Here is a 25,478-nt window from a genome sequence, read left to right on the forward strand (position 1 = left end):
CATAAAATATACATGTACCCTTCTCAGGAACAGATGAGAAGATTTGGAAACAACAAACCATACCATAGCAATATCACCTATAATCAGTATCTGCAACATGCAACTGGCTCTACAGGTATTGAAGCATCTTTTAAATTGCTCACGTGTGCATGTTGACAATTAAGTGGGAGAAAACAAACCTACTGCAAAATACTGTATCTACATGGAGCAACGGTGACAGGAATGTATAAAAATAAAATGAAGAGCTGTTTAAAGTAGTTTTAATTATATACAACCAACATTTATGGGCTGGATATAGGCATAACCATAGCTAGAGTAGGTCTGTGGAAATTCATGAAACTCAGGTTAGTCATGATCAGCTTAAGTTCCACGGATTTTAATGGGTCAACTCTAAGTGTGACTAAGTCTGAATTCAATACAATATGTATTTTTTATTTTGTTATTTTTAAGAAAAAACCAAAGCTTTTATTTGGAAAAGACAAATCTACTTTTCTGGACAATAAAAAAGTCTAATATAGTTTCTCCGAGACTAATTTGTTCTTATTTTTTTGGTTGCTCATTTTTGTGCATTGTTGGTAAACTCAAATAAATGTCACCCACATGAAATTATTATCAATACAGAGGTACCTCGGGTTAAGTACTTAATTCGTTCTGGTGGTCCATTCTTAAGCTGAAACTGTTCTTAACCTAAGCACCACTTTAGCTAATGGGGCCTCCTGCTGCTGCTGCGCGACCGGAGCACGATTTCTGTTCTCATCCTGAAGCAAAGTTCTTAACCCGAGGTACTATTTCTGGCTTAGCGGAGTCTGTAACCTGAAGCGTATGTAACCCGAGCTACCACTGTACCTTTAAATCTTCAAAATATAAACTACAACCATTCTGTTTGCTACAAATAACAAAATGCCTAAACATGTGGATACAGAATTTACTTAAACTGCTAAATTTGCAGTTAGACTACATCAATCCACTGTACGTAGAAACATGCCAAATTGTGAATCACAGGCTTATGGCAACGATCCTAATATACTTGAACATACTTTGAAATCAAAGGCACTTACTTACTAGTAAGTATTACAGCACGAGGATCCAAAGCTATTGCAATTCAGTCTGCAGCATATATTTAGAGTCTCAATTTTCATTTTAAAGCACTGCGCACAACAAGGGTTAAAGAATGCATTTTGTCAAGCAGAAAACAGCTTATTCTGAGTGCCAATTATTAACATACTTTGTAATCATTTGTGCCTGAGCTGCTTTATTTTCCTGCCTCTAATACGGAACCTGCTTATTTGGCAGTTTCTCAAGTTACTCCCCTCAGGCAGCTTGAGCCAGTAAAACTAGATCCTTTCATCTCTGTGGAGCTTACAGACAACCAGCCGTCTGGTTTCCTAGGAAACAAAATCTTGGCTAGAAATAGTGAATCATTTCCAGGTCACTTTCAACATGGAGAGTGGAGCAGGAAGGCACTGGACTGAGGAGGAGGTTAAAGCCTTGTTAAGCGTCTGGTCAGAAAAAAACATCAGAAAGCAACTCCATGGAACACTAAGGAATAAAGGAATATTTATTTACATTGCTAAAAGGCTACAGGAGCTGGGGATCTGCAGAGACTGGAAACAATGTCGTGCAAAGTATAAAAACCTGAAATATGAATATAGGACAGTTAAATATGCCCACAACTCAGGAGATGCTACAAAGACCATGAAGTTTTTCCACGAATTGGATGCCATATTGCAACATGAACCTGTCACACAGTTAACAGAGGAAGAAAACGGCAGGTGTTCAGCAAATGACATCATAAATGCCACCAGGGAGAACAATGAAGGTAAAAAAAATAAATATGAAAATCGTTTCTGTATTATCTTTACCTGAAATAAATTAAGAGGCTGCTAGGGTTCAGTCCCCACTTTGCACCACAGATGGCACAGTTGGAAGAACAAACTGACTTAATGCACTCTCTCCTTATCTGTGTGTATGTATGTGTGAAAGGGGGGCGGGGAGGGCGGTTCTGCTCACCAGCTTTTCTATAAATACATAAGCCTGATGGTAGTTAAACCAGCTGCTGGAGCTAGCTAGACTGATGAGGCCTTTGCTGTAAAGCAAAGCAAAAACCTCAGAGCAGGGGCTTCCAAACTTCTATTGCTTTTTAACTGGGATTTATCTGTCACTGTTCATATAATAATATATACATTTTTTGCAGCTATCTAGCTTATACCAAAGGGAAATAATAATTGTGGAACGAGCTGTGCTATTGAAATAGAATTTAAAATGCTGCATAGATGCATTTATGCTCAGGTGGAATGAAAACAAAAGGGCCAAGGTCGAAAGACACATATTTGTAGTGATGGAAAGATGATGTCCCTTTTTGAAGTAGCAGTTAATGAATATTCCTTTGGATAAATATATATACAGTAGAGAGAGAGAGAGAGAGAGAGTCTCTTTCCTTTTCACAGTGATAATAAAAATAGCTGTAGTCTTCAGAACAGCTCCTCCTATTAACTTGTTCAGCTGTGAATATCTGTGCCATGTCTGTCGCTCCTCTGTATGTCCCTTTTGGAGCTTGTAGCTCTAAAAAGTGGCTTAAAACGCTTTAAATAATAGCAGTAAGTAATATGCATTGCAAGGCAGCTTAATATTATATATTTTCCAGAGGCCTGTATGATGATATGTGATATATTTTGCTTGTCCCTTGAAATCAGAGAATTAAAATTGGAAAGGCCAAACATTGCAAATACAATCCGCAATACGAAAGTATGTTTATTATATATAAAAAAGGAAATTTGTATGTAGTTGAGAGACTGGCGGTTCTACAGGAGAGGGTTAATGGGCCTCTCCTGTTTAATGCTTAAAGTTGGTCAAACCTGCTGGCCAGGTCTGGCCAGGCACATCCTTTGTTATGTAAATAACAAGAGATACGTTGCCGTGGAAACTAAATAGTTAGACAATTGCTCCTTGAAAGGTTGGAATAGGAAAAGATTGGGGGGGGGGCAGACCTCCCTCCCAACTAATAATCAGATAATTCAGGTGTCTGTGTGAGAAGACTGCAGTTTAGACAGAAAAAGAGACAGATAGCCAGTTTTAGGCTTACAAGGTGATTTCAGTCTCCTGGAATTCTGATGTCTGAGCAGCGGTATTTTAAAGCGCTATCTTATCTTTTTAAGTCCAATCACTGATAGCAGTAAGGCCAGAAACGCCCCCCCCCAAATGCTCTGCAACACATATTTATATTAAATGCAAAAAGGACAAACTCACTACAATGACTTTAAAACACAAATTTTAAATAATCTTAAATTTTGCAAGGGGGGCATGTGTGACGCAAGAATTGCCCACTCCAAAGAGAGCCAACATCCACTGAAAATACATAAACAACAACAATAAATATGGACAATGAGCATCTGTCCTAGCTAACTCTTATCGGGGGTTTTTTTCTAGCTTGAAATACAGCACCAACATCTTCCTGTTCTGCTTTCACAGGCACATTTTAATCACTGTACGAAACATTATTTTGTGATGATAATGAAGAAAACACTGGCCTCCCCGCACTCTAAAAGGATTATGACTATATATCATATTCACAGAGATTTAATGGAAAATAAACAGGAATTAAACGCTCACCAACTTATTGACATCCCTTTTTTATCAAATAAATAAATAAATAAATAAATAAATAAATAAATAAATAAAATTTTCCCACTGACCCTCTAAGAAGCTATGGGCAACTTGCATTTTATTGGCACAACAGTCTTTTTAGGGAGGTTACTCTGAGATATGGTGACTGTTATAAAATCAATTAATCACCTTGTTGCCTCCCCCATTTTAAGTCCCACAGTCTAGTCAACAGGCAGCGAGTTGTTGTACTCCACATAGATTCTGTCAACGCAAAGATTTCTCATACAGCACGGGGTGCAAGTGGGGAGGGGAAACAAGGGGAAATTCCTGTCGTGTTGGCTTCTGCTACCACAACAATTTAGATGAACATGGCCAGTTATCTTTGAAAACCAGCCATCAGGTTGCTTTCTATTTTAGTCTCTTTATACATTGTAATTTCCTGCATGTTGCATGTAGGAAGTGAGCAGCGAAATAAACACAGGGCTGCATTCACACACAACACTGAGCCATAGTTTAATGCTACATGGATTAGAACATATTTGAATAATTAAATTATTACTTTCATGTTTAATAAATTTATTGTAATGCATAAATATTGTGGGGAAAATAGAAGACTGGATCTTTCTTCTAGCTTTTTCATTACAGTGGTGCCTCGCAAGACGAAAAGAATCCGTTCCGCGATTCTCTTCGTCTAGCAGTTTTTTTGTCTTGTGAAGCAAGCCCATTGACGGCTTAGTGGATTAGCACTATTAGCGGTTTAGCGGCTTTTAGCGGCTTATCGGATAAGCAGCTTAGCGGCTTAGAAAAAGGGGGGGAAGGGGGAAAAAACCCGCAGGAACTCGCAAGACATTTTCGTCTTGCGAAGCAAGCCCATAGGAAATTCGTTTTGCGAAGCACCTCCAAAACGGAAAACTCTTTCGTCTAGCGAGTTTTCCGTCTTGCGAGGCATTCGTCTTGCGGGGCACCACTGTACTGAAGTACCAGTACGTGGGAAGTAAGAGTATCAGTCTTGGCTAACAATGAATTGTGCTGTAGCTTTTATTTCCTTTTAAAACGTGATACAACTTGCTTTGCTTACATGTGTTTCTCGTACCACAGAAATCGATGTCCCGTAACTGCATGGATATTAACAAACAAGTATATATATATATATATATATATATATATATATATATATATATATAATGTTTTAGCTGTTCTTATTTTATCTGTAAGCCGTCTTGAGTCTGGGTCAGGGAAAAAGGCAGAGTATAAATAACTATACAATAGCAACAACAACCACTGCTACTGTTGCTGCTGCTACTACTAACAGCACCACCACTCCAGATTCAATCCTATACAGTGGTACCTCGGGTTAAGAACTTAATTCGTTCCCGAGGTCCATTCTTAACTTGAAACTGTTCTTAACCTGAAGCACCACTTTAGCTAATGGGGCTTCCCGCTACCACTGCACCACCAGAGCACGATTTCTGTTCTCATCCTGAAGCAAAGTTCTTAACCCGAGGTACTATTTCTGGGTTAGCAGAGTCTGTAACCTGAAGCGTATGTAACCTGAAGCATATGTAACCCGAGGTACCACTGTAATCACTTCCCAACTAGTAAGCCCCCACTGGTATTGTACTGCAAAAAATAAAAATGCAGAGATGCCTTTCATTAGATGAAGATTGTGTGATCTTGTCCTTTCCTGGCCTACATCATTAAATTGCTATGTAGAAAATACTGGCTTGGATCTAATACTTGGATAAGTGGATGAGTCACATCTTCCACAAATCCGAGGGGGTCTCTTTATTCCCTGGGGTGGGTTTTGGAAGACAGAAGAGGGTGGAAAGGCCCCATCTCAGGAGTAGAGTTCTGCTCAAGATTCTTTGGATTATAACCACACCATCTACTTACTATCTATCTATCTATCTATCTATCTATCATTTATCTATCTATCTATATCTAATGACCCTTTATTTCTGCCTCTTCTTCTTCTTTCAGTTTTACATTTTAAAATGCTGTGTTATGTTAGGGTAAGTTTTGCTGTAGATATGATTTGAAATTAATATATTCAAGGTACTAGCCTGGCTGAGGATATCTGATGACTGTGAATCTATGTTGTAGCTTCAATAGGAAGTTTGCATTAGAAATATCTATAGCAAGTCATAATTCATATGATAATATCTTTGTTGCCTTTCCTATGTATAACAATTCTTTTTTCTCTCCTCCCCCCCATCCCAGGTGAAGTTGCAGTTACACTGGAAGAGGAGGAAGATCCTCCTGCAAATCCACTACTTTTTATGTCCCACTGCAGGCCCATTCAGCTAGGTAACAAAGGATGGCAAACGAGAGACAGCAAATTCTCTGTTTCTCATACTCGTTAAGAATGGAATATTATTGTGTCAGAGGGACAAAAGAAATAAGTTGGAAAGGTTAGGGCATTCAGGGATGGTTTCTTATTGCACAGTTTCTGTGGTGTTTGCTTTAATGTCTACATAAAACACAAGAAAACAAAATAATAATAATAATAATAATAATAATAATAATAATAATTTTTATTTATATCCCACCCTCCCCGGCCGAAGCCGGGCTCAGGACGGCTAACAACACTAAAACAGTGCAACATTATAAAAACATTATAAAAATTAATTAAAATCAAAATTGATGGCAACCATAAACTAAAGTTTTGTAAAGATTGCCAAGGAGGGAGTCAGGCTGCGCCCTGACCAAAGGCCTGGTGGAACAGCTCTGTCTTGCAGGCCCTGCGGAAAGATGTCAAGTCCTGCAGGGACCTTGTCTCTTGTGACAGAGCGTTCCACCAGGTTGGAGCTGCAGCCGAAAAAGCCCTGGCTCTAGTTGAGGCCAGCCTAACCTCTCTGTGGCCTGGGACCTTCAAGATGTTTTTATTTGAAGACCGTAAGTTCCTCTGTGGGGCATACCAGGAGAGGCGGTCCCGTAGGTACGAGGGTCCTAGGCCGTATAGGGCTTTGAAGGTTAAAACCAGCACCTTAAACCTGATCCTGTACTCCACCGGGAGCCAGTGCAGCTGGTATAGCACCGGATGAATGTGATCTCGCAGCGAAGACCCCGTAAATTATTTATTTTATGCAACAATTCGGTTCTTGATTGGAAACAAGAACATGGTTTGAAGGCAGAGGAAGTAGAAACTCAACTCAACGTGCAGTTCATGGGCACTGATATAAGGCTATGAAATAAAATTGTCAAACTCTTCTGTTTCATCAGCTGAGATTCAGAGAGGACTATGTGTGAGTGTGCAAGTCTGTGTGCACAAGCATAAGGGGGGGGGGTGTCTATTTTTCATTGTTTCAGGAAAAAAACCTCTTAAGAGTGCTGCTGCAAAGGTTTTCTGACTTTTCCAGGGCTCTTCAAGAGCCATCTGGTAGAAGGCTTCTGTTGAAGCAGAAGTCAATCTAGTGTGTTTTTGGAACAAACTATGAAATAGGAATCAGACTATAAATGGTGCTTTTCAGGTGCATATCAAACGATAGAAGGAGTAAATTTATTTCTTATGTACTGTGGGTGGTATTCCACCAACAAGTCCTTGTCAGCGCAATAATTTCTGCTTGTGCAGTGAGACTTCTCCCCTCCCCTCCCCACATATGCCACACACCCACTCCTCAAATCTGTTCCATAGGGTTGAAAGAACCCCTAGAATGGATTTCGGAGGAGAACTTTCCACAGCATACCCTTGTGCTGCCAGAATGATTGCCTTAGCATTGCACTAAGTTCCACTTAAAATGTTTTGGAAAGTTGTTTGTGCGCTATGAATTTGGACATCACATAAGATATCTTAACCAAATTTTGAATTATGTTCCTGAAGTAAAGGAGCAGGTCTTCACCTATGTTTGGATACAATTGGACATCATTTTGAATTAGGGTAGTGCTCTGAATCTTTCAAAATGGTAGTGATTGTTACCACTGATTTCTAAACTGCACTGATCTTTCACACTTTATATTATATATATTTTATATTATATTATATTCTAAAACCACGACCCCCACAGAAGAATGAGAGTACCACTGATAATCTGGTGCCATCATACCCTCCAACATTTCCCTGTTGAAAATAGGCACGTTCCATCCCATATTGATAATTTTACTATTTATATCCCACACATCTTATTGGGTTGCCCCACCACTCGAGGCAGCTTCCAACATATATAAAAACATAATAAAACTTCCCTATACAGGATTACCTTCAGATGGCTCGGGGGTTGGGTAACTCAATAACCCGCCAACATTTCTCCAGTAAAAGTAGGGACATCCTAAGGAAATACGGGACATTCCGGGATCAAATCAGAAACTGGAACGGCTTCTCTAAATCAGGGACTTCCCTAGAAAATAGGGACGCTTGGAGGGTCTGCGCCATTATCTCAGATTCTGTTTCTGCAGTCAGTACAGCTTTGCTCTGATAATGTATGTAATGTTGGCTTTTGTTAAATCAGAGAACTTATATGTCAGAGTTTTCCAAACTTTGCTGGCCTTCTGTTTTTGGACTACAATTCCCATCATACCTAACAACTGGTCCTGCTAGCTAGGGATGATGGGAGCTGTAGTCCAACAACAGCTGGACAGCCAAGTTTGGGAAACCCTGTTATATGCTAAACCAATTTGTTTTCTACCTTGAATTTATTTTTATAACAGTGCCCAGAAGTAAAACTCACTGAGCCTTACTCCCAGGTAAGTGGGTATAAGACTGCAGCCTAAATGTGCACAGGAATTAAAAAGTTCACCAAAACCATTTTTTTTCTCTCTCTCCTCCCACCCTTTATTTTACCTTATCCTGTCCCCATCCCACTCAATGCAGGTAACACATATCTGAGTCTCTCCCCTATTCTGCCTGATGCAGGTAACCCAACCCCAATACTAGATGCAACCAGAAGTCTGCCATACATTCCATCTGTAGCAAATGAAGGAGGTAAACACTGGACTATTAATGAAGTTAGAGCTCTAATACGTGTCTGGTCAGATAAAAGCATCCAGCAACAACTCGAGGGAACGGTGAGAAACAAAAGAATATTTGAACATGTTGCTGCTAGACTCCAAAAATTTGGAATCGACAGGGACTGGAAGCAGTGCAGGACAAAATATAAAAATCTAAAGCATGAATATAAGAGTGTAAAAAATGCCCAATATTCAGGCAACACAAGCAAAAGTATGAAGTTTTTCAGAGAGCTGGATGCTATTCTGGGCCACAGCAATGCAGATAAAACAAGCAGATCGGATAATGATGACAGCGAGAAGCCTATAGAATGGGTAGAAACTAAAACAGAAAAGAATTTCAGAGGTAAGAGTTCTAAGCCATCAAAATTAGTTTTATCAGTTTTGCACTAGTAAATATATAGACATATGAAAGTTTATATATAAAAGTGTGTTTAATTCAAAGTACAAAGTACAAATAAATTAAAACTAATAATTAAAAGGTCAAAGAAGATAACAAAACAAAACCGTAAGTACAAAAAATAAGAAGGAATGTGAACTGTGATGAGGTTTGCCTAGTGCCCTAAAGAGGATATTCCATTACAAGATCTGAATAGAAATACAAAACTACTGTTTATGATAACTCCAAATGTCAGAAAGCGCAATGATATGCTGATAAGGTAGAATCTGTACTCTTAAAATAGTCTCTAGTGGATTGTATGGAAACACAAGTATTGTTGGGGTGGGGGTGGAGCCTTGGGCCACTGCTACCAAACTACATTGTACCCCCATTTCCTCGCCACCCAGTCCTGAGTAAGTTGTGGCTCACTAACATGAATGCAGCCAGCCAGTTGGTTTTTCTGTGTGAAACTGACAAAAACTCTGTGTGTGGAGGATGTTTGAGTGTGTGAAGCACCTGGGAATAGTTAAATATCTTTAATTCCCTTTTTAAAAATGGAGATGCCAGAGGTCATTTGCTGGAAACACATTTACAATGTACTGATAAGGCAATGAAAAACACAAGTATTTATAGTATAAATAGTTAGCTACAGTTCTGTGCTTCCTGAACTCCACGTAATACATTTGCAAGAGCATATGATTCAACTGAGAGACAAAACCTTATTTATCAGAATGGCTTGGAGGCCAAAGTAGAGATAAATAGTTATACTTTACGTAGTATTAAGCTAGCAGGGACTAGAAGGGGAACAATAGAGGTTTGTCTAACAGAAAGTCCCATCCCTTGTTATCTTTGCTTCTTTCATTCTTTTCCTCACTCCGGTGTATCTAATTCATTTAAATGTAGGTTGCAAGGACCTTACGGACAAGAGTCCTGGTTTTGTTTAAGTTACTTTGCAGAATTAAGCCACATGGTTGGTGCTACATAAAACTGGATAACTCACTTTTGATTTTCTGGGGGCCATCTAGAAAATGCCTAAGCATCTTACTATTTTTTATTTTATTTAAAAAGCTGTTTCCTTAGAATAATTGCAGTAAGACTCCTTATAATAATTTCACAACCTAATGTCATAACCTGTAACATTTCACTCAGAATTACATGGAGACACAGGTGCGGAAGATTCTGTTAGTAGTGTGTCAGGAGATCTGCAGCTCACAGACACAAGGAAAGTGAAAGACCCAGGTAAACACAGAGATACTGTTTGTGAATCCCTCGATTAAAATACAAGTCAAATATAACTGCAGTAGGATGTCAGCATTTGCATAACTATCTCTTTTTGTGCGCCTAGTGCTCCACAGTGCAGTAGACAGAACTAATTATCTAAATGGAGATTTGGAAGAGCCCATTACCACACATGTGAAGGAAGACATAAAAGAAGAAGTTACTGACTTAGGTGAGCAGCATTCAGTTACAATCTGCTAAACAACAACAGAAGGTTAAATGTGAGGATGTATGTTAGGTGACAATTTAAAAATGTGAGCCAAGCCCAAGCTTATTCAATGGCCAATAATAAAGGTGGGCAAGGAGGAGACCTGTACAAATCCCATCCGATAGAGTCATAGAATTGTAGGGCCGGAAGGGACCACTAGAGGCATCTAGTCCAACCCCTCTGCAATGCAGGAATATTTTTGCCCAACATGGGGCTTGAACCCACAACCTTGAGGATAAGAGTCTCATTCTTAGCTATCCTGATGGGGATACTTTGTCCATAGCAGAAACAAAGACTTCATGGAGGTCAAGTGATGAAAAACCTAAAGAGCAATCTTTTGCATGTAAAGGTTGCCTGTGACAATAAGCCAGGTTTGTTGGCTTATCTTGGTTTATTGTTAATGAGCATCATTCTCATGCATGCAGCCTGATTGCTTAACACTTTGCTCGTCCCCTGTGTGAACAAACCATGAAGCTGAAATTACACATGGCTTGTTAGGCTCTCTGAACCTGGATCCCTGGTTTGGCTCACTAGGCTTAAATGAAGGTTTCCAGATGGCTTATGATCCTGGCTTGTTTGGAACACCAGGATCACTGGCTCAGATGCCCAAACAAGACATGCTTTAAATGTGGCTTCCTTGTATCTCCCACTCACGTCAGGGGAAGGGCAAAGTGAGAGCAACTAGGCTGGTTGCATCTCACACTGCTCAGTCACAGTAAATCACGGTAAGCCAGGCTTTTCATTACCTTTGAATGTGGCATGAATCATTAGATGTTCTCCTACGGTTCTAAACACTACCTTTTAGACAGTCACAAGTTGCCTTATGTATCATGTCCAATTTGAGTTTGCATCCCCACTCTCACTCCCCCTTCCCCACACTGTTTGTAATTCTGCCCAGGGTAGAGATGTAAAACTTTGAAGCCACCTGGGGTGGGAAGAGAGAAACCAAACGGGGAGAGAGAATCCAATCAGAATGCATGCAATAGGCATATCAACCCTAAATTTTATTTACTACTCTTAAGATCATGCATCCTAGCTGGCAATGAGCACTCAGTAGAATGCTGCTGTTTATTATAGTTATGAAGTCTATCTCTTTAGTTCGTATTTGACCAATAATTGCCAGTCAGTGCCTGACCAACACCAAAGATAAGTTAAGAGGCTACAGAAGGTCCTTGAGTGTTTATATTGGAGCATACAATATGTTTCCTGTCTCTCAAAACCTGGTTGCATTTCAAATTTTCCTACAAACACAGCAGGTTTCTGAGATACTTCTCCAAAAGAAAAAAAAGCATAGTTACTACACATAATTTACTTAAACAGCCTCATGCTGGCACCAGCAGAGGGTGCCAAATTACTTTACCATAACAACCTATAAATCTGTATAACTGTCCCACTCTTCTAATGCAAGAGAAAAAACTATGGGCTTGCCTGTGTGCTCTGTGTGAAGGAACTTTAACTGATGACAGCAAAACTTGGCTACAATTTCAGAAATCCCATGTTGTCAGTGAGTAGGTAAGAAACCAGTTTAAGCAATGCCTTTTAAACACATACCAAATTCAGCAATTATTTATCAAAGGTCTTATTTAGAAAAGGATTTGAGTAATTTCCTTTAGTGAAACGCTATGGCTGCCAGTGATCTTTTCTTGCTCAATGTTTGACAGCATTATCTAACAGCCCGAGACCATGGCTTGGAGTTAGATAACGCAGTCACTGACCCCTCTGCACAGCCTTGGACATTTACCTCTTTGCTGGGTCAGCCTCTGCTGACGTAACTGACAAAATGATCCGTCGCATCCTATCTATCACAAGGGGAGCATCATCAAACAGCCAGAAACCAATTACATTAAAGGTCAGCATTCCACCCACTTCGCCGTGATGAAACGCCCACAGCATAGAGAAAGAGGCAAACAATTTGGAATAACTGTGATTGCGCTGCCAAAATGTCTTCCTTCAATTAATTATCTTATTAGAGCATTCTCAGTGTCATCAGTGCTATCAAAAGATGCAGGAGTATAGCTCTACAATATTGGAAGAATACTGTGTTTTTTTCTGATGGTGACTCCAACCTGTTTCAGTCAACATAGGAGCCAACTCCTAGGGGCCAAGGGGTCGTCGGTTCCCCCCAATAAAATACTTGAGGGGGCTACCCCCCGAAGTTTATGGGCACTGCCATTCAAATGATGTGTATGTCCTGTGACAGGTATCAATTTTTTTGTGGGACGGGGCTTACCTGCCCCCTTTTATTCAAGTTGACACCTCTGGCAGTCAATAAAATGATTTTCACAATCCATTTGGTGGACAGTTTCCCCCCAGAAATGGAAGAGAAGGCATAATAACACACTGGTCCATTTACTAAATTAATGTAATTCTGGGGACACAACCATTTCGATGATCAGGTTTGCTTAGCACAAAGCTGTGAGCAAGAGGCTACTGCATTCCTCACCTGGTCCTCCTGCTGCTACATGGCCATGAGTAAAATCATGGTTTGGCTCAGCATGACATGCAAACCAGGCCTAATAATAATAATAATAATAATAATAATAATAATAATAATAATATATTTATACCCCCCCTCCCCAGCCAAGGCCGGGCTCAGAGCGGCTTACAAGCAAAATAAAAACAAGATGAATGATTACAACTTATAAACAAAAATGAAATACAACATTAAAATAATGGAACATTAAAATATTAAAATGTAGCCTCATCGCAGGAGGAGAAGGAAAAGAAAAAAGAAAAAAAAAGAGAGGGAGGGAGGGGATTAAATTCTCTTTATGCACAACAACTTCACTTTGTGTGACAGTGTTAGAAATTAGCCAGGTGCATTTCGTAACTGGTGCAGGTTCAGTTGCGGAGATCTCTGGATACCAGGTTGGTGACAGACATCTCCACCGGCTGGCTCCTCCAACTTCCTTAAGCAGGGAAGCAGAAGAGCTTATTTATGGCATTTATATCCCACCTTTTCCTCCAAGGGGTATATGGTTCGCCCCCCTCCTCAGTTAATCCCTACAACGACCCTATGAGGTAAATTAAGATGTTGTGACTGGCCCAAGGTCACGCAGTGAGTTTCATGACTGAGTGGGAATTTGAACCCTGTTCTCCCATATCCTAGTCCAACACTTCAACCACTACACCACCCTGGCTTCCTAGAATACTTCTGCTATGGGGAAGCTATATAAATTAAGCAGGTACATAAGTATAGGGAAAGCAAAATGTCACTTAGAGAAGGATCTGAAATATTCTCCTTGAAGCTTGAATTTGTTTTTATTCCAGATTGTTTTATTTGATGTTTTAATGTGTTGTAAACCGCTTTGAGGTTGTTTTTTATAGTAGCATAGAAAGTAAACAAATAACAACAGCAACAATAACAACAATAAACATAACGGGGGGGGGGGAATGGCACCTAGACATTCTGTTGTGACAACTGTCACCCAGGTTTAAGGTGCCGTTAGGCAATTAGCTTATGTATCTGAGTTTCCAACATTTCTTTGCAAGATCCCCATATGTCATCATCACAAAGCCAAATTCCCCCCTCCCCTCCCACCTTGACGCCAAACTATTAAGGAAACTGGAAACTCTGTGTACATATTCCATACCCGTGTGCAGTCCACTACCTGCAGGTGAGCAATGAGTGAGAACTGGACAGGCTATATGGGAGACGACCCTAGGTCTTCCAGTCTCCAGTCTGGCACACTGATTGCATGCTGATGCTGAGAGGGTAAATGCGCACTTAGGCCATATTGAGACCCCATCACATGCAGGCATTAGTCCCACGTGGAAAGGTTATGTCTAATGTGCTATACAAAAGTACCTAGAAATCTCATATGCTATCTTGGACCCAATAATTATAAGTAAATACATTTCTAAAGTTTACTTTGAATTTGCACAGAAATCCCGGAAGACGACGATTCCATCCACAGTACTCCCGAAGGTACAGAGCTCACACACATAAAGCAAGAGCCGATTGACGTAGGTAAGTCTACCATTTGCCACGTGAACTTGTAAACTCTTCCATCCTCATTTCAGAACAGAGGTTTAAAAGATAGGCAGCTTTAACTATTTAGCTTTTTTATATGTATAACTCAGTGTGCTTCTCATGCAACACTAAACTGTGGTTCAGCGGTATGTGGATGAACCTCAGCAAATTGTCCTTCCTTATCTTCGTTCCAAATCGTCAGGAGGATTTCTGCTGAGTTTTCTTTCAGTTTCAAAAAATCTTGGCTTAGCACTATGTGTGAACCAGTAACCCTGGTTTACAGTGGGCCACACCCACTTCAGCCATGTGACTCTTGGGACAAAAATGGTGAGCCACTCCTGGGCTAAAGGAACAAAGAATGGACGTTTGCAAACTTCACACCTATGATCAAGACTATTTCCAAGTCTTAGCTCTCTGTGACAATTCTGTTCACGACCTCAGGGAATTTCTGAAGTGAACTTCCATGGGAAATCAAGACTGAGAGACCTTAAATATGGTCATGCAAGACACCTTAATCTTCAACCCCAAGTACACTTACTAAAGGAGTCAGAGGTACCTCAGGTTACAAACGCTTTGGGTTACAAACTTCGCTAACCCAGAAGTAGTACCTCGGGTTGCGAACTTTGCCCCAGGATGAGAACAGAAACCACGGTGCAGCGACAGCGGGAGGCCCCATTAGTGAAAGCACGCCTCAGATTAAGAACCATTTCGGGTTAAGAATGGACCTCTGGAACAAATTATGTTTGTAACCCGAGGTACCACTGTACAGTTACGTGCTGGGCCTCCGCACACATAGGTGAAAACCACTTAAGTGGAGAACCAGAGTTGAAGCTCTGGGACCAGCTGGAGTTTGGAGGTCACATGAGCAGTGGTGGTTCTGCTACCCTGAGCTTCAGCTGCTAGGTAGAGAGGCTGAGTAGCTCTCAGGGCTCTTTGGGGATTCCTCCGCCTTCACTGAAATCCTCTTTGGGCTCTGGGGAGGGTCTCTTAGTGAGCCACAAGGACTCTCCAGCTCTCTCCCATTTCCTGGTATTTATTTATTTATTGGCACCGCAGGTATCTGTGGTCACAAACGAGCCAATTGCACGTAAGTGGGAGGATGCCTGTACATGCCATCAACTTTACTTCCACACAAACATGCACAGAAATGCATGCTGGATTAGGGATCTACAATACAGCACTCTGCTATCTATATTTATTGTCTCTCGACCCCTTAAATCCAGGAACTGATGTAGGGTGAAAGGACTGTAAAGACAAATTTGTTGTTTTTAGGGTAAGCAATATCTACAGATCACATAAATGATATGGTGAAATACCACATTAAAATAGCTCAGTGAAGGAAACATTGGACTCAATGCAGCCTTGCTTCCATAGAGGGAACACAACATCTGTGCAAGTTGAAAGAAGGAATCACATCACATGACTGCAATGAAATATTCCACACAGTAGTAAAGATAATGCAAATGATAAAGTATCATGTGAACTGATTCCCTTTCTGCAGAATGCCTGCTCTGTTTTGGACATGTACACTCCATTTGAGGAAATTAGCTGCATGAAATCAGCAGCACACAAATCCCTTTGCCCAAAGAAATGATAAGTAGTAGTTCAAAAAAAGGGTAAATACTGAGTACTTCAGAACAAGCCAAGTATCCCCACCCCCACCCCCGTTCTGGGCTCTAAAACTGAAGGCTAAACAAAATCTTACAAAGCAAACACGGGGCTGAAACCTGTATTTCATTCATAGTGCAAACATGTAGGCTGGGTTGAAGGATTTGCAAAGGAGAGTCTGCAGGCTTCACCAATTCTTTTCTGCAAATGCCTTCCCCTGGTGCAGTCTGTCATACCTCTCACCAGCTTGGTCCTGAAACCAAAAGGATTTCATGGAGAAAGCCTTCCCTAGGGTGGGAGATATTTGAAGTTCTTCCTCTTTGCAGTCCTCCCCTATAAGTGGCCCACAATTGCATCTACAGTTATTTTCAGAAAAGGGGCGGTCAGGACCATATATTTGCCAACATGATCTCTAATGGTCTTGACTTGGAGAATGTGGTAGGAAGGCACACAGTGCAGCAAGGCCAGGGAACTGCAAGTGTGGGAAAATAAGTGCCACTTCTACTGTGCCATATGAAGAGTGTGGAGCAAAATCTGTGAGAGGACCGAGATATTTGGAACTCACACATCTCTCCACACAGGCAAGAGCCCCAAGCCCCTTCTCATATTGCAAAAGAGACCTGTTCTACCCATGCACCAAAATGAAGTGGGAAATGAGGTAGCAGAGATCTGAGGTTCCCAAATACAGTGGTACCTCAGGTTAAGAACTTAATTCGTTCTGGAGGTCTGTTCTTAACCTGAAGCACCACTTTAGCTAATGGGGCCTCCCGCTGCTGCCACACTGCCAGAGCACGATTTCTGTTCTCACCCTGAAGCAAAGTTCTTAACCTGAGGTACTGTTTCTGGGTTAGCAGAGTCTGTAACCTGAAGCGGATGTAACCTGAAGCATATGTAACCCGAGGTACCACTGTAGATGGATCCCTAGTTCCTGAATGCTTCTGTGCTGAGTGGCCACGAGACTTAATTTATACAGGCCCAGATTACACCCAACGCGTAGCGAACAAGCTGTCTGTCACAAGTACAAACTGCTGTTTTAAACACTTCCCAAGCCACTTAGGAAGGTTTATGGAGGACTGTAAAGTTATATTCATGTCCACCATACATACACATGGTGTAATCTAGAACAAAATTGAAAGTACTGTCCATGCCTGGGTGATTATATGAACAAATCCTTAATAACAATAATTTATTATTATTATTATTATTATTATTATTATTATTATTATTATTATTATTATTATTATTTCTACCCTGCCCATCTGGCTGGGTTTCCCCAGCTACTCTGGGCGGCTTCCAACAGGTGATTAAAAATACATTAAAACATCAGTCATTAAAAACTTCCCTAAACAGGGCTACCTTCAGATGTCATCTAAATGTCATATAGTTCTTTAATTCTTTGACATCTGATGGGAGGGCATTCCACAGAGCGGACACCACTACCGAGAAGGCCCTCTGCCTGGTTCCCTGTAACTTTGCTTCTCCCTGTAACGCCTAACTTGTGACTATTTCTGTGCATGCCTTCCTCTGTCCTGATTTCAGAAGTTATGAAGCAGTATAACTGAAGCTGCATATATCATATGCCAAAAGCATCTGAATTTGGTTATGCAATCTAAAAGGCTTATGTAAATGTTACACAATTTACATGTTTTGTTCCAAATTGCAACGTTTGCATTTGAAATTCTGGCAAGAAGCGGAAGGGAAAACATATTAATATTAAAAACAGCAACACACACACTCTAAACAATCCCCCCCCCAAAAAAAATAAAAAATTACCCCAACCCAAGTCCATTGAGCAGCCTCAGCTTTTGTGACTGGAGTCAGTCAAGGCCCTGGCCCTGCCCTCCCAGGCCAGGTGGGGATAAGGCCTGCAAGGCAGGGAGCAGGTCTTTCAGGACTCACAGCCAATATTGTTTTGTTTGGGATAGTTTTAACAGGGAAACAATATTTTCATTTACTTTATACATTAACAGTGTCATTCTACTCATGAAAGGAACCCCCCAGTTGTTTCCACAGTTCCTGTGTACTTGGGAGTAGACGAAAATAAGATGTTTCTATTCAGACAGATTAATGTGAACTCAGATGTGAGTTGAATGAAAAGTGGGTTTTCTAGCCTTCCCCCAAATACTGGTGTGTTGTTGTTTTTTATATTCAGCTACTCTGAGCAGTAGCAGCTTCAAACAAAAAGTCATCAAGACACCATTCAGAGGCTTTTTGAATGTTTTAGCCAAAGCGACTAATTGGACTCTGGTGCTCTGAAGTATCCTACACTTGAGTAGCTCAACTTGAAAGACAGATTTCTCCTCCTAAGGGACAAACCATACATCATGTGCCAGAAACCCTTTTGGACATCTATACTGAAATCAAGCATACACTATATCATACCAAGAGCATAATAACAGAGCTTGTTATAATCAGATCAGCAATGTAGGCGAATTTGGAAAATAATGACCCTCTAAAAGGGTAAGACAAGGTATCTGTTTAAGGCTGCAGATCTCTGTGCACTGAACGGAGAGCAAATCCAGTTGACTCCAGTAGGAGCTGTTTCCCAGTAAGCATGCATAGATTGGATCGGGCTGCACAAAACTCTTAGGTTAGATTCAGACCAGATTGCTAACGGTAATGCTTAGTGATTTTTAAGAAAGCAGTTGTTTACCAGATGAAATATGAAATTTTGTTACAAGACAACAAAGCCAGATAAGCAGGGTATTATTATGATTAATGAGTTATAATTTTTTAATACTACAAGTGAAAGGGATGCAAAGGAAGAGTGAAAGCTGCCATGGAGCTACAGATTAAGCCTGACCATGACAGTCCAGGCTATAGCTCCACTCACACACAACTTTTGTGGACATTATTTGCGGCTCTGCCCAGTTGTAGGAACCTCACTGGCTTTTTGCAATGCAGCCTTTTGTAGGATGCCAGGCCTACAGCTGGGCCACTTGGCAGCCCTCTGTCTAGCTTATGATGCTATTTGCCAAAGGCTGCAAGGTGGAGAAATTATTTTTGAAATAACAGATTGTGCCTACATACGATAGTACCTACACATTTTGCATGTTCAGGTCAACATTTTGAAAAGAAGGTAGGGAAAGTTATGGAGAGTATCGAAAGGAGGCATGCTTACCATTCCTGGCTTTTTCTGAAACAGCTCATCCTGCTCAAGAATATTAATGTAGAAGTGTGGGAAACACAGCTTCAAATTTTATTTCGATTATTGCTGTTTTAACTGCAATTCTAGATGTAGATTGATGAGAAAGGCCCAATAACAGAAGCTATGCTTCATTTTTTTTTAAATTGTCTTTTTAAAAATAGATGATGACTCTATCAGTACAACCTCAGAGGACGCATCTGGGTTTTCAATGTGTAAACAAATAACAGGGTCAGGTAAGTGATTGGTCCTTTGCTTTGGGTTGAGGGGCAGTGGGGAGGAAGAGGCTGTCAAGACCCTCCTTCGTGGATTCTGGTCCCTGGTCTTACGCCTCTACACTTTCCTAGTTCTCAGTATTGTACATTCGTAACAAACAAAATTGTTGCAACATTCAGTGTTAACATGCATTTTTCCCAATGCAGAATCTGAATTTTTTTTCAAATAGGATTCTAGATTCCTGGGCAGTTTATAATTCTGTTGCTGCCCTGAAACACACTCAGCTCTAGTCATTATCATGATTAGGGAATATCTATAAAGTCACATTTAATTCCGTCCCCCCTGTTACATTATATTGCATGTCTGAAGGAGCTTTCTGAGACTCGAAGACCACAGTTCCCTGACACACTTCCCTGAGACTTAAGTCTTGCTCAACTTGACAAAGCTTAATTGCTTCTGAATAACTGGAAAGTTACAATACTTAACACACATGTAGAGAGTAAACCCCACTGAACAAAGTGAGATTTACTTTTGAGTAAACATGGTTAGGGTTGTACTGGCAGCCTTGGATACAAGCTTTGATTCTTTTGGGGTTCCCCACCCCTGCAAAGTAGAGTATATCCATGAGCAAGAGAAGTGCTTATAGCTGTGGCTGCACATCCTCTTAATTCTTCCCAGTTTCTCCTTTGTGAACCAACTCTTAGGAACCATGTTAAGGCGGATGCTCAGATTCTGAAAACCTGGCCATATGCTATGGCTGGACAATTGGTTCACCACCAAAATGCACTCCAGCCTTCTATGCCCCTCTCGCATATGGATAGCCAAAGTCAGAAGCACCATGTTCAATACAGAAAGATTTCTGTACCAAAGTAATAGAGTATGCCAAACAAGATACAATATTCTACAGCACACTCAGAAAGCAAGTTTACTCTTCCCATTTGGATCTTTCCCGCGTTGATACAACGGTGGATCTAATTCAGAACATTTCCTGTTACCTTTAAAGTGTTTCCCAAATGTGGGTCTCCAGCTGTTTTTGGACTCCAACTCCCATCATCCCAAGCTAGCAAGACAAGTGGTCAGGGGTGATGGGAACTGTAGTTCAAAAATAGCTGGAGAGCCAAGTTTGGGAAACACTGCTTTAAAACAAGGGTAGAGAACCTGTGGCTCTCTAAATGCAGTTGGACTCCAACTCCCATCAGCCCCAATGGTTAGGGATAATGGGAGCTGTAGTCCAATATCTGAAGGACCACAGGTACTTTACCTCTGCTTTAAAAAGGAAAACTAAAGTTGTGGTTGTTTTAGTTTCTGAATATTAATCTATTATTGGTTATTTTATTTTGAACTTTCAGACCATCAAATGTCCTTAAACGAAGCACAGAATCACTTTAGAGTTATTACGATTAATGACACAGGAGCAGGAAAGCACTGGTGTGACAATGAAGTCAAAGCTCTGATAAATATTTGGTCCGATGAGGAGATACAGCAAATGCTTGAAGGAGCAACAAGGAATAAAGAAATATTTGAGGAGATTGCCAGAAGGCTAATGAAGGTTGGAATAGACAGAGACTGGAAGCAGTGCCGCACAAAATACAAAAACTTAAAATATGAGTATCGTGCGTTGCAAAAAGAAAACGACCAGGTTGGCAATGCAAGAAAGAGGATGAGGTTTTACGATGAAATTGACTGCATTTTGAGAAGCCAGCCCTCAGGTAAGCATATCTGCAGAACTGATAAAACTAATTTTAGGTGAAGACACCGAGGACATAACTAACTAAAGCAGCAATGTGTAAAAGTTCGTTTGAAATATTATATGCCTCATACAAGTTAATATTACAGGAAGGTGACAGTAAGTTGTAGTTCAATGACCAATACAGAAGAATGAGAGCATGGTTATATAGCCTACAAACAGACCATTAATCATTTTACTAAGCAGCTGGCAGAGGAAGAGTAGATCAGAGGGGCAGGCTTCCCTTTCTCCACACCCAGCATGGAAACCAAATGGAATTGGGAAAGAGAAATGCTGATATCTGTTCTTTCTCAATCAACCCACTCACGGAATGGAATTACTTATTGCCTGTAGCTACCAGATAAGCTGAATTAATCTTGCTCACCACTTTACTCAAATCTTGGGTTGAGCTGGAAGTCTGGTTAGCACTAACTCCATTGCCTGGGTTCGCTGTGATTACATTATCTAGGGGTATTGTGTTTGTCTGAACCAGCCCATTCTTTGTAAGAATAAAGCTACAAACAAGTGAAGCTGGAGTTTAGGCATGTGGTTGTGGTTCAGCATTAGCAGACTGGAGCACAAAGTGAGAGATCCACCTTCCCTACTCCAGGTTTTCTGTATAGATGGAAAAGATTCAGGCCCTCCCTCAAGTTCACTGGCATATTAAGAAAAAACTTGTGGGAAGAGAGACCCACCTCACTTTACACTGAGAATCTGTCTGGCTACATTTTGAACTTGGGCCAACAGTATTACATATAAATAAGAATGGTATTCATTTTGCCATTATACTAATAAAAACTGATGTCCCGGCCTGCTTCTTCCTTAGGGCTTCAAATTGTCTTCTTCGAGCTAACACTTTAGCTATGTGTTTATTATTAGGATCCATCTTTCTTAACATTTTGTCACAGAACACTTCTTGTCTTTTTAAAGAGACAGCCACAGAAGTTACCACAGACGCAGCGCTACTGAGCGTCAAAAGAAAAGCCTCTCAAGATGGTAAGAATTTATTTGCATTGTTACACTATTTTGAAGGGTAGATTGATGACACAAATTCACAAGAGAATAAATCTCTAATGCTTTCATTTTCATCTGTGTCAAGTGCTTTGTGCACACTAAACCTAAAGAGAACAAACATCTGGATAGGAAACAAGGATGGATAAAGAAATGTGTACAGGTTGCAAGGGATGCTATTGTGCGTGCAGGTAAGCTACCTGACAAACATAGCTATGGATTCATGAGGCTAAATTGTAATCACATGCAACCCTATCCAAACCAGCCCACGTCATTCAAGCAGAATACAAAAGATGGTGCACATGCTCCTCTGCCTTCCACAGCAAATGTAAACGCTTATCTTCATATGCTGTCTAGAGCCACTGTATACTCTGGTTCATGCATGCCCAAGAAAGTGCCAGGCTTGCACACTCCCTCTTCCCCACCTTACACAGCCGGGTCCATAATGTTAAGACATGAGTCTTCAAATAAAGTCAGCAGAAATCTACCTCTTTGCTGCATTGGGAGGAAATGCATTGGGTGTAATGTGTGAGCCCGGTACTTTGCTTGGACACATTGGCACTCATGCACATAGCACGAAAAACCATGATTTAGCATTACAGTGGTACGTCGGGTTAAGGACTTAATTCGTTCCGGAGGTCCGTTCTTAACCTGAAACTGTTCTCAACCTGAAGCACCACTTTAGCTAATGGGGCCTCCTGTTGCCGCTGTGCCGCCGCTGCACAATTTCTGTTTTCATCCTGAAGCAAAGTTCTTAACCCGAGGTAATATTTCTGGGTTAGTGGAGTCTGTAACCTGAAGCGTATGTAACCCGAGGTACCACTGTACATGCAAACGCAGCCATGAAGCTATATAAGCAGCAGTGATTTACATCAATGATGCAAGTAACTTAACAAGCAAGCTCAAAAAGACAACGGCATACCAACATAAAATCCCAAAGTTTGCAGAAGTACAAAATATATTTTTATTTTAAAAAAAGAAAAAACATAACCCCAACATAACCCAAGGAGAACTGAGCATGTTCATGGCCACAGATTTCTGGCCAGTGGGGGGAAGAAACAGATAACTGGGGAGAAGGGGAATGGAAGGGCTATGGCTGGAGGGCACTCTGTACATGAGCAGTCCACATGGCAACCTTTCATTGAAGTTCCCACTCACAAAAGTATCCCATGTACCTACCTCTATGAGCTCCTTTGAGGAATGGCAGGATACAATTGTGATAAATAAATGTTACTGTTCACCCTCTAGCAAGTTTAACAAATACATCATTCCATTGGTCCTCCTGACTTGCCTATTGACGCATGCTAGATTCAAATGAGTTAATCTCTTCAATTCAAATTGTCACTAATTGCTTTTTTCCCTTTTATAGACTCCTCACCCATTCAGTTTAAGAGAAGTGTTTCTGATAACTTAACAATCCAGTCGCAAGGTGTGTCTGACAGCATGCATACTGTAATCAAGAGCCGAAGGATGCTTCTAGAGAGATTTTACAAGCAGGAAGAAATGCAAGATACCAGCAGAACACAGATGAATAGCAGCATCCCTGCAGTGAAAGAGGTTGGTTTAATCCCCCCCCCCCCCGAAAAGATAAGCATGGTTGTTAAAAAAAAAAGTTGCAAACCTCTCTAAGCAGTTTACTAGAAACATTAGCGTTGCAAATAGCAAACAGTTGAAAACAAGAAAAACATTTAAAGAACATGCCAAAAAGAATGCAGCGAAGCTATCTCCCTGATGTCAGTAGCCAGGAAGCAGCGAATATAGGTGCTACTACACTAAAAGAATGATAATAATAATTTATTATTAAGTACGGAAGAAGTATTATGTGGCATTTGTAACAGTGCTGGGTCCACACATCAAAACCATTAAGTGGGCACGTATGATGTAAGGCAATCCTGCCAGTCAATTGGTCCCAAGCTGCTAGGGGAATTATATACCAATAGCTGAACTTGGCCCAGGAACAGATTTGCAATGTGTGCAGATCTCTGAAGCAAGGGGAGCCCCACATAGGGTGCCTTGCATTGATCAAATCTTTAAGTCACCAATGCTTGAACTGCTGTGGTCAAGTTCTCCTGATCCAGGAACAGTTCCAGCTTTTGCACAGCTGGTAAAAGATGCTTAGAAGTAAAGCGACTCTTGGTTGACAGCAATGAAAAGCTAGTAGCCAGTGATCCAAAATCACACACACACACACCTGCTGCTTAATTGCATAGAAACTTAACTTAACAAACTTAATTGCATAGAAAATTCATAAAAATGAAGAAATCCCTGCTTTCTCCTGTAGTTTTCCCCCAGAGTAGTAAATTGTGCTAGTCTGTTGTTTAAATAAGGAATTAACACAGAATCCTGGCAGAACCTTTCATGGATCAGAAAACACACACAAAAAAGCACATATGACAAAGCCAGTTCAACTTCACACAGTCACTCGTGCCACAATAGTTTTGTAGTCTTTAAGCTGCCAGTGAACTGTTGGTTTTGCTGTTAATTACACAGGCTATCACAACAAAACTGCTCTGTGCTTTGCATTCCTAAAATTTCAAATACTTTAGTTTGTCAGAAGCCCATGCACGTCTAAATTTGTTTCCAGCACCCCACTTTCCATTATATGGTATGAGACATCATCCTTTAGTAAAATTTCCCATACAACAGTAATTCAAATGTCTCAGACTACAGTCTTCTGTAGGTGGTAAAATAGAAAACGCGATTCAATGGAAGCAAGTTTAAAGCGACGCACATTGGGGCAATCTTTTATTTCACATATATGCTTGTGGGGGTCTGAACTGACCAGGAATGAGACCTTGGGGTCATAGGGGACAGCTCTATGAAGATATCAACCCAATGTGCTGCAGCTTTGAAAAAGGCAAATTCCATGTTAGGGATAATTAGGAAAGTAATTGAAAACTGCTGATATCATACCACTATACAAATCTATGGTGTGACTGCTTTTGGAATACTCTGTACAGTTCTGGTTTCCTCACTTCAAAACAGATATTGTAGAGTTGGAAAAGGTTCAGAAAAGGACAACCCAAATGATCAAAGGGGTGGAGCGACGCCCCTACAAGGAAATGTTGCAGTGCTTGGGACTTAAATCCTGGACACCACCCTTAATCTCAAAAACGACCCTCTAAAAATCAGGCCAGAGGAAAAAATTGTAGCCCTTTCCCCAAGGACCTGAAAAGTTATGTAGGCAAGGTCAGGGGAGGATTTTTATTCTCCAGAAATATACTGATAAAGCACATTTTCTGAAAGCACGAGAAATCTTATCTTTTGAAATGAAGTAACTCTTTATATACTCTACAACGACAGAAAGCAAAAAGGGCCAAAACATAAAGAACAAAAAAAAACCCCCTCTGAGAATTATTTATATTTTGCAACAGTGCTTAATGCAAACTG

At 40.6% G+C, this 25,478-nt stretch overlaps 2 protein-coding genes across 3 annotated transcripts in view; one reads left to right on the plus strand and one right to left on the minus strand.

Annotated features, from left to right (window-relative positions):
* PPAT (phosphoribosyl pyrophosphate amidotransferase) overlaps positions 1 to 25,478 on the minus strand; it is a 46,674-nt gene that overhangs the window by 15,836 nt on the left and 5,360 nt on the right. The gene's annotated exons all lie outside the window — the stretch shown is intronic.
* LOC307223573 (uncharacterized protein) lies at positions 813 to 23,846 on the plus strand. Of its 2 annotated transcripts, none has more exons than XM_079989713.1 (10): positions 813 to 1,819; positions 5,824 to 5,910; positions 8,453 to 8,890; positions 10,073 to 10,162; positions 10,269 to 10,373; positions 14,296 to 14,379; positions 19,300 to 19,371; positions 20,701 to 21,060; positions 22,008 to 22,073; positions 23,458 to 23,846. In XM_079989713.1, the coding sequence occupies exons 1-10, from the start codon at positions 1,441 to 1,443 to the stop codon at positions 23,715 to 23,717; spliced, it is 1,941 nt and encodes a 646-aa protein (XP_079845839.1). In that variant the 5' UTR covers positions 813 to 1,440; the 3' UTR covers positions 23,718 to 23,846. The 2 variants fall into 2 exon arrangements, with proteins under 2 accessions (XP_079845839.1, XP_079845838.1); XM_079989712.1 differs by having other exon boundaries at positions 815 to 1,819; positions 8,411 to 8,890.

The sequence above is a fragment of the Podarcis cretensis genome (assembly GCF_951804945.1).
Source record: "Podarcis cretensis genome assembly, chromosome: 9".
NCBI lineage: Eukaryota > Metazoa > Chordata > Lepidosauria > Squamata > Lacertidae > Podarcis > Podarcis cretensis.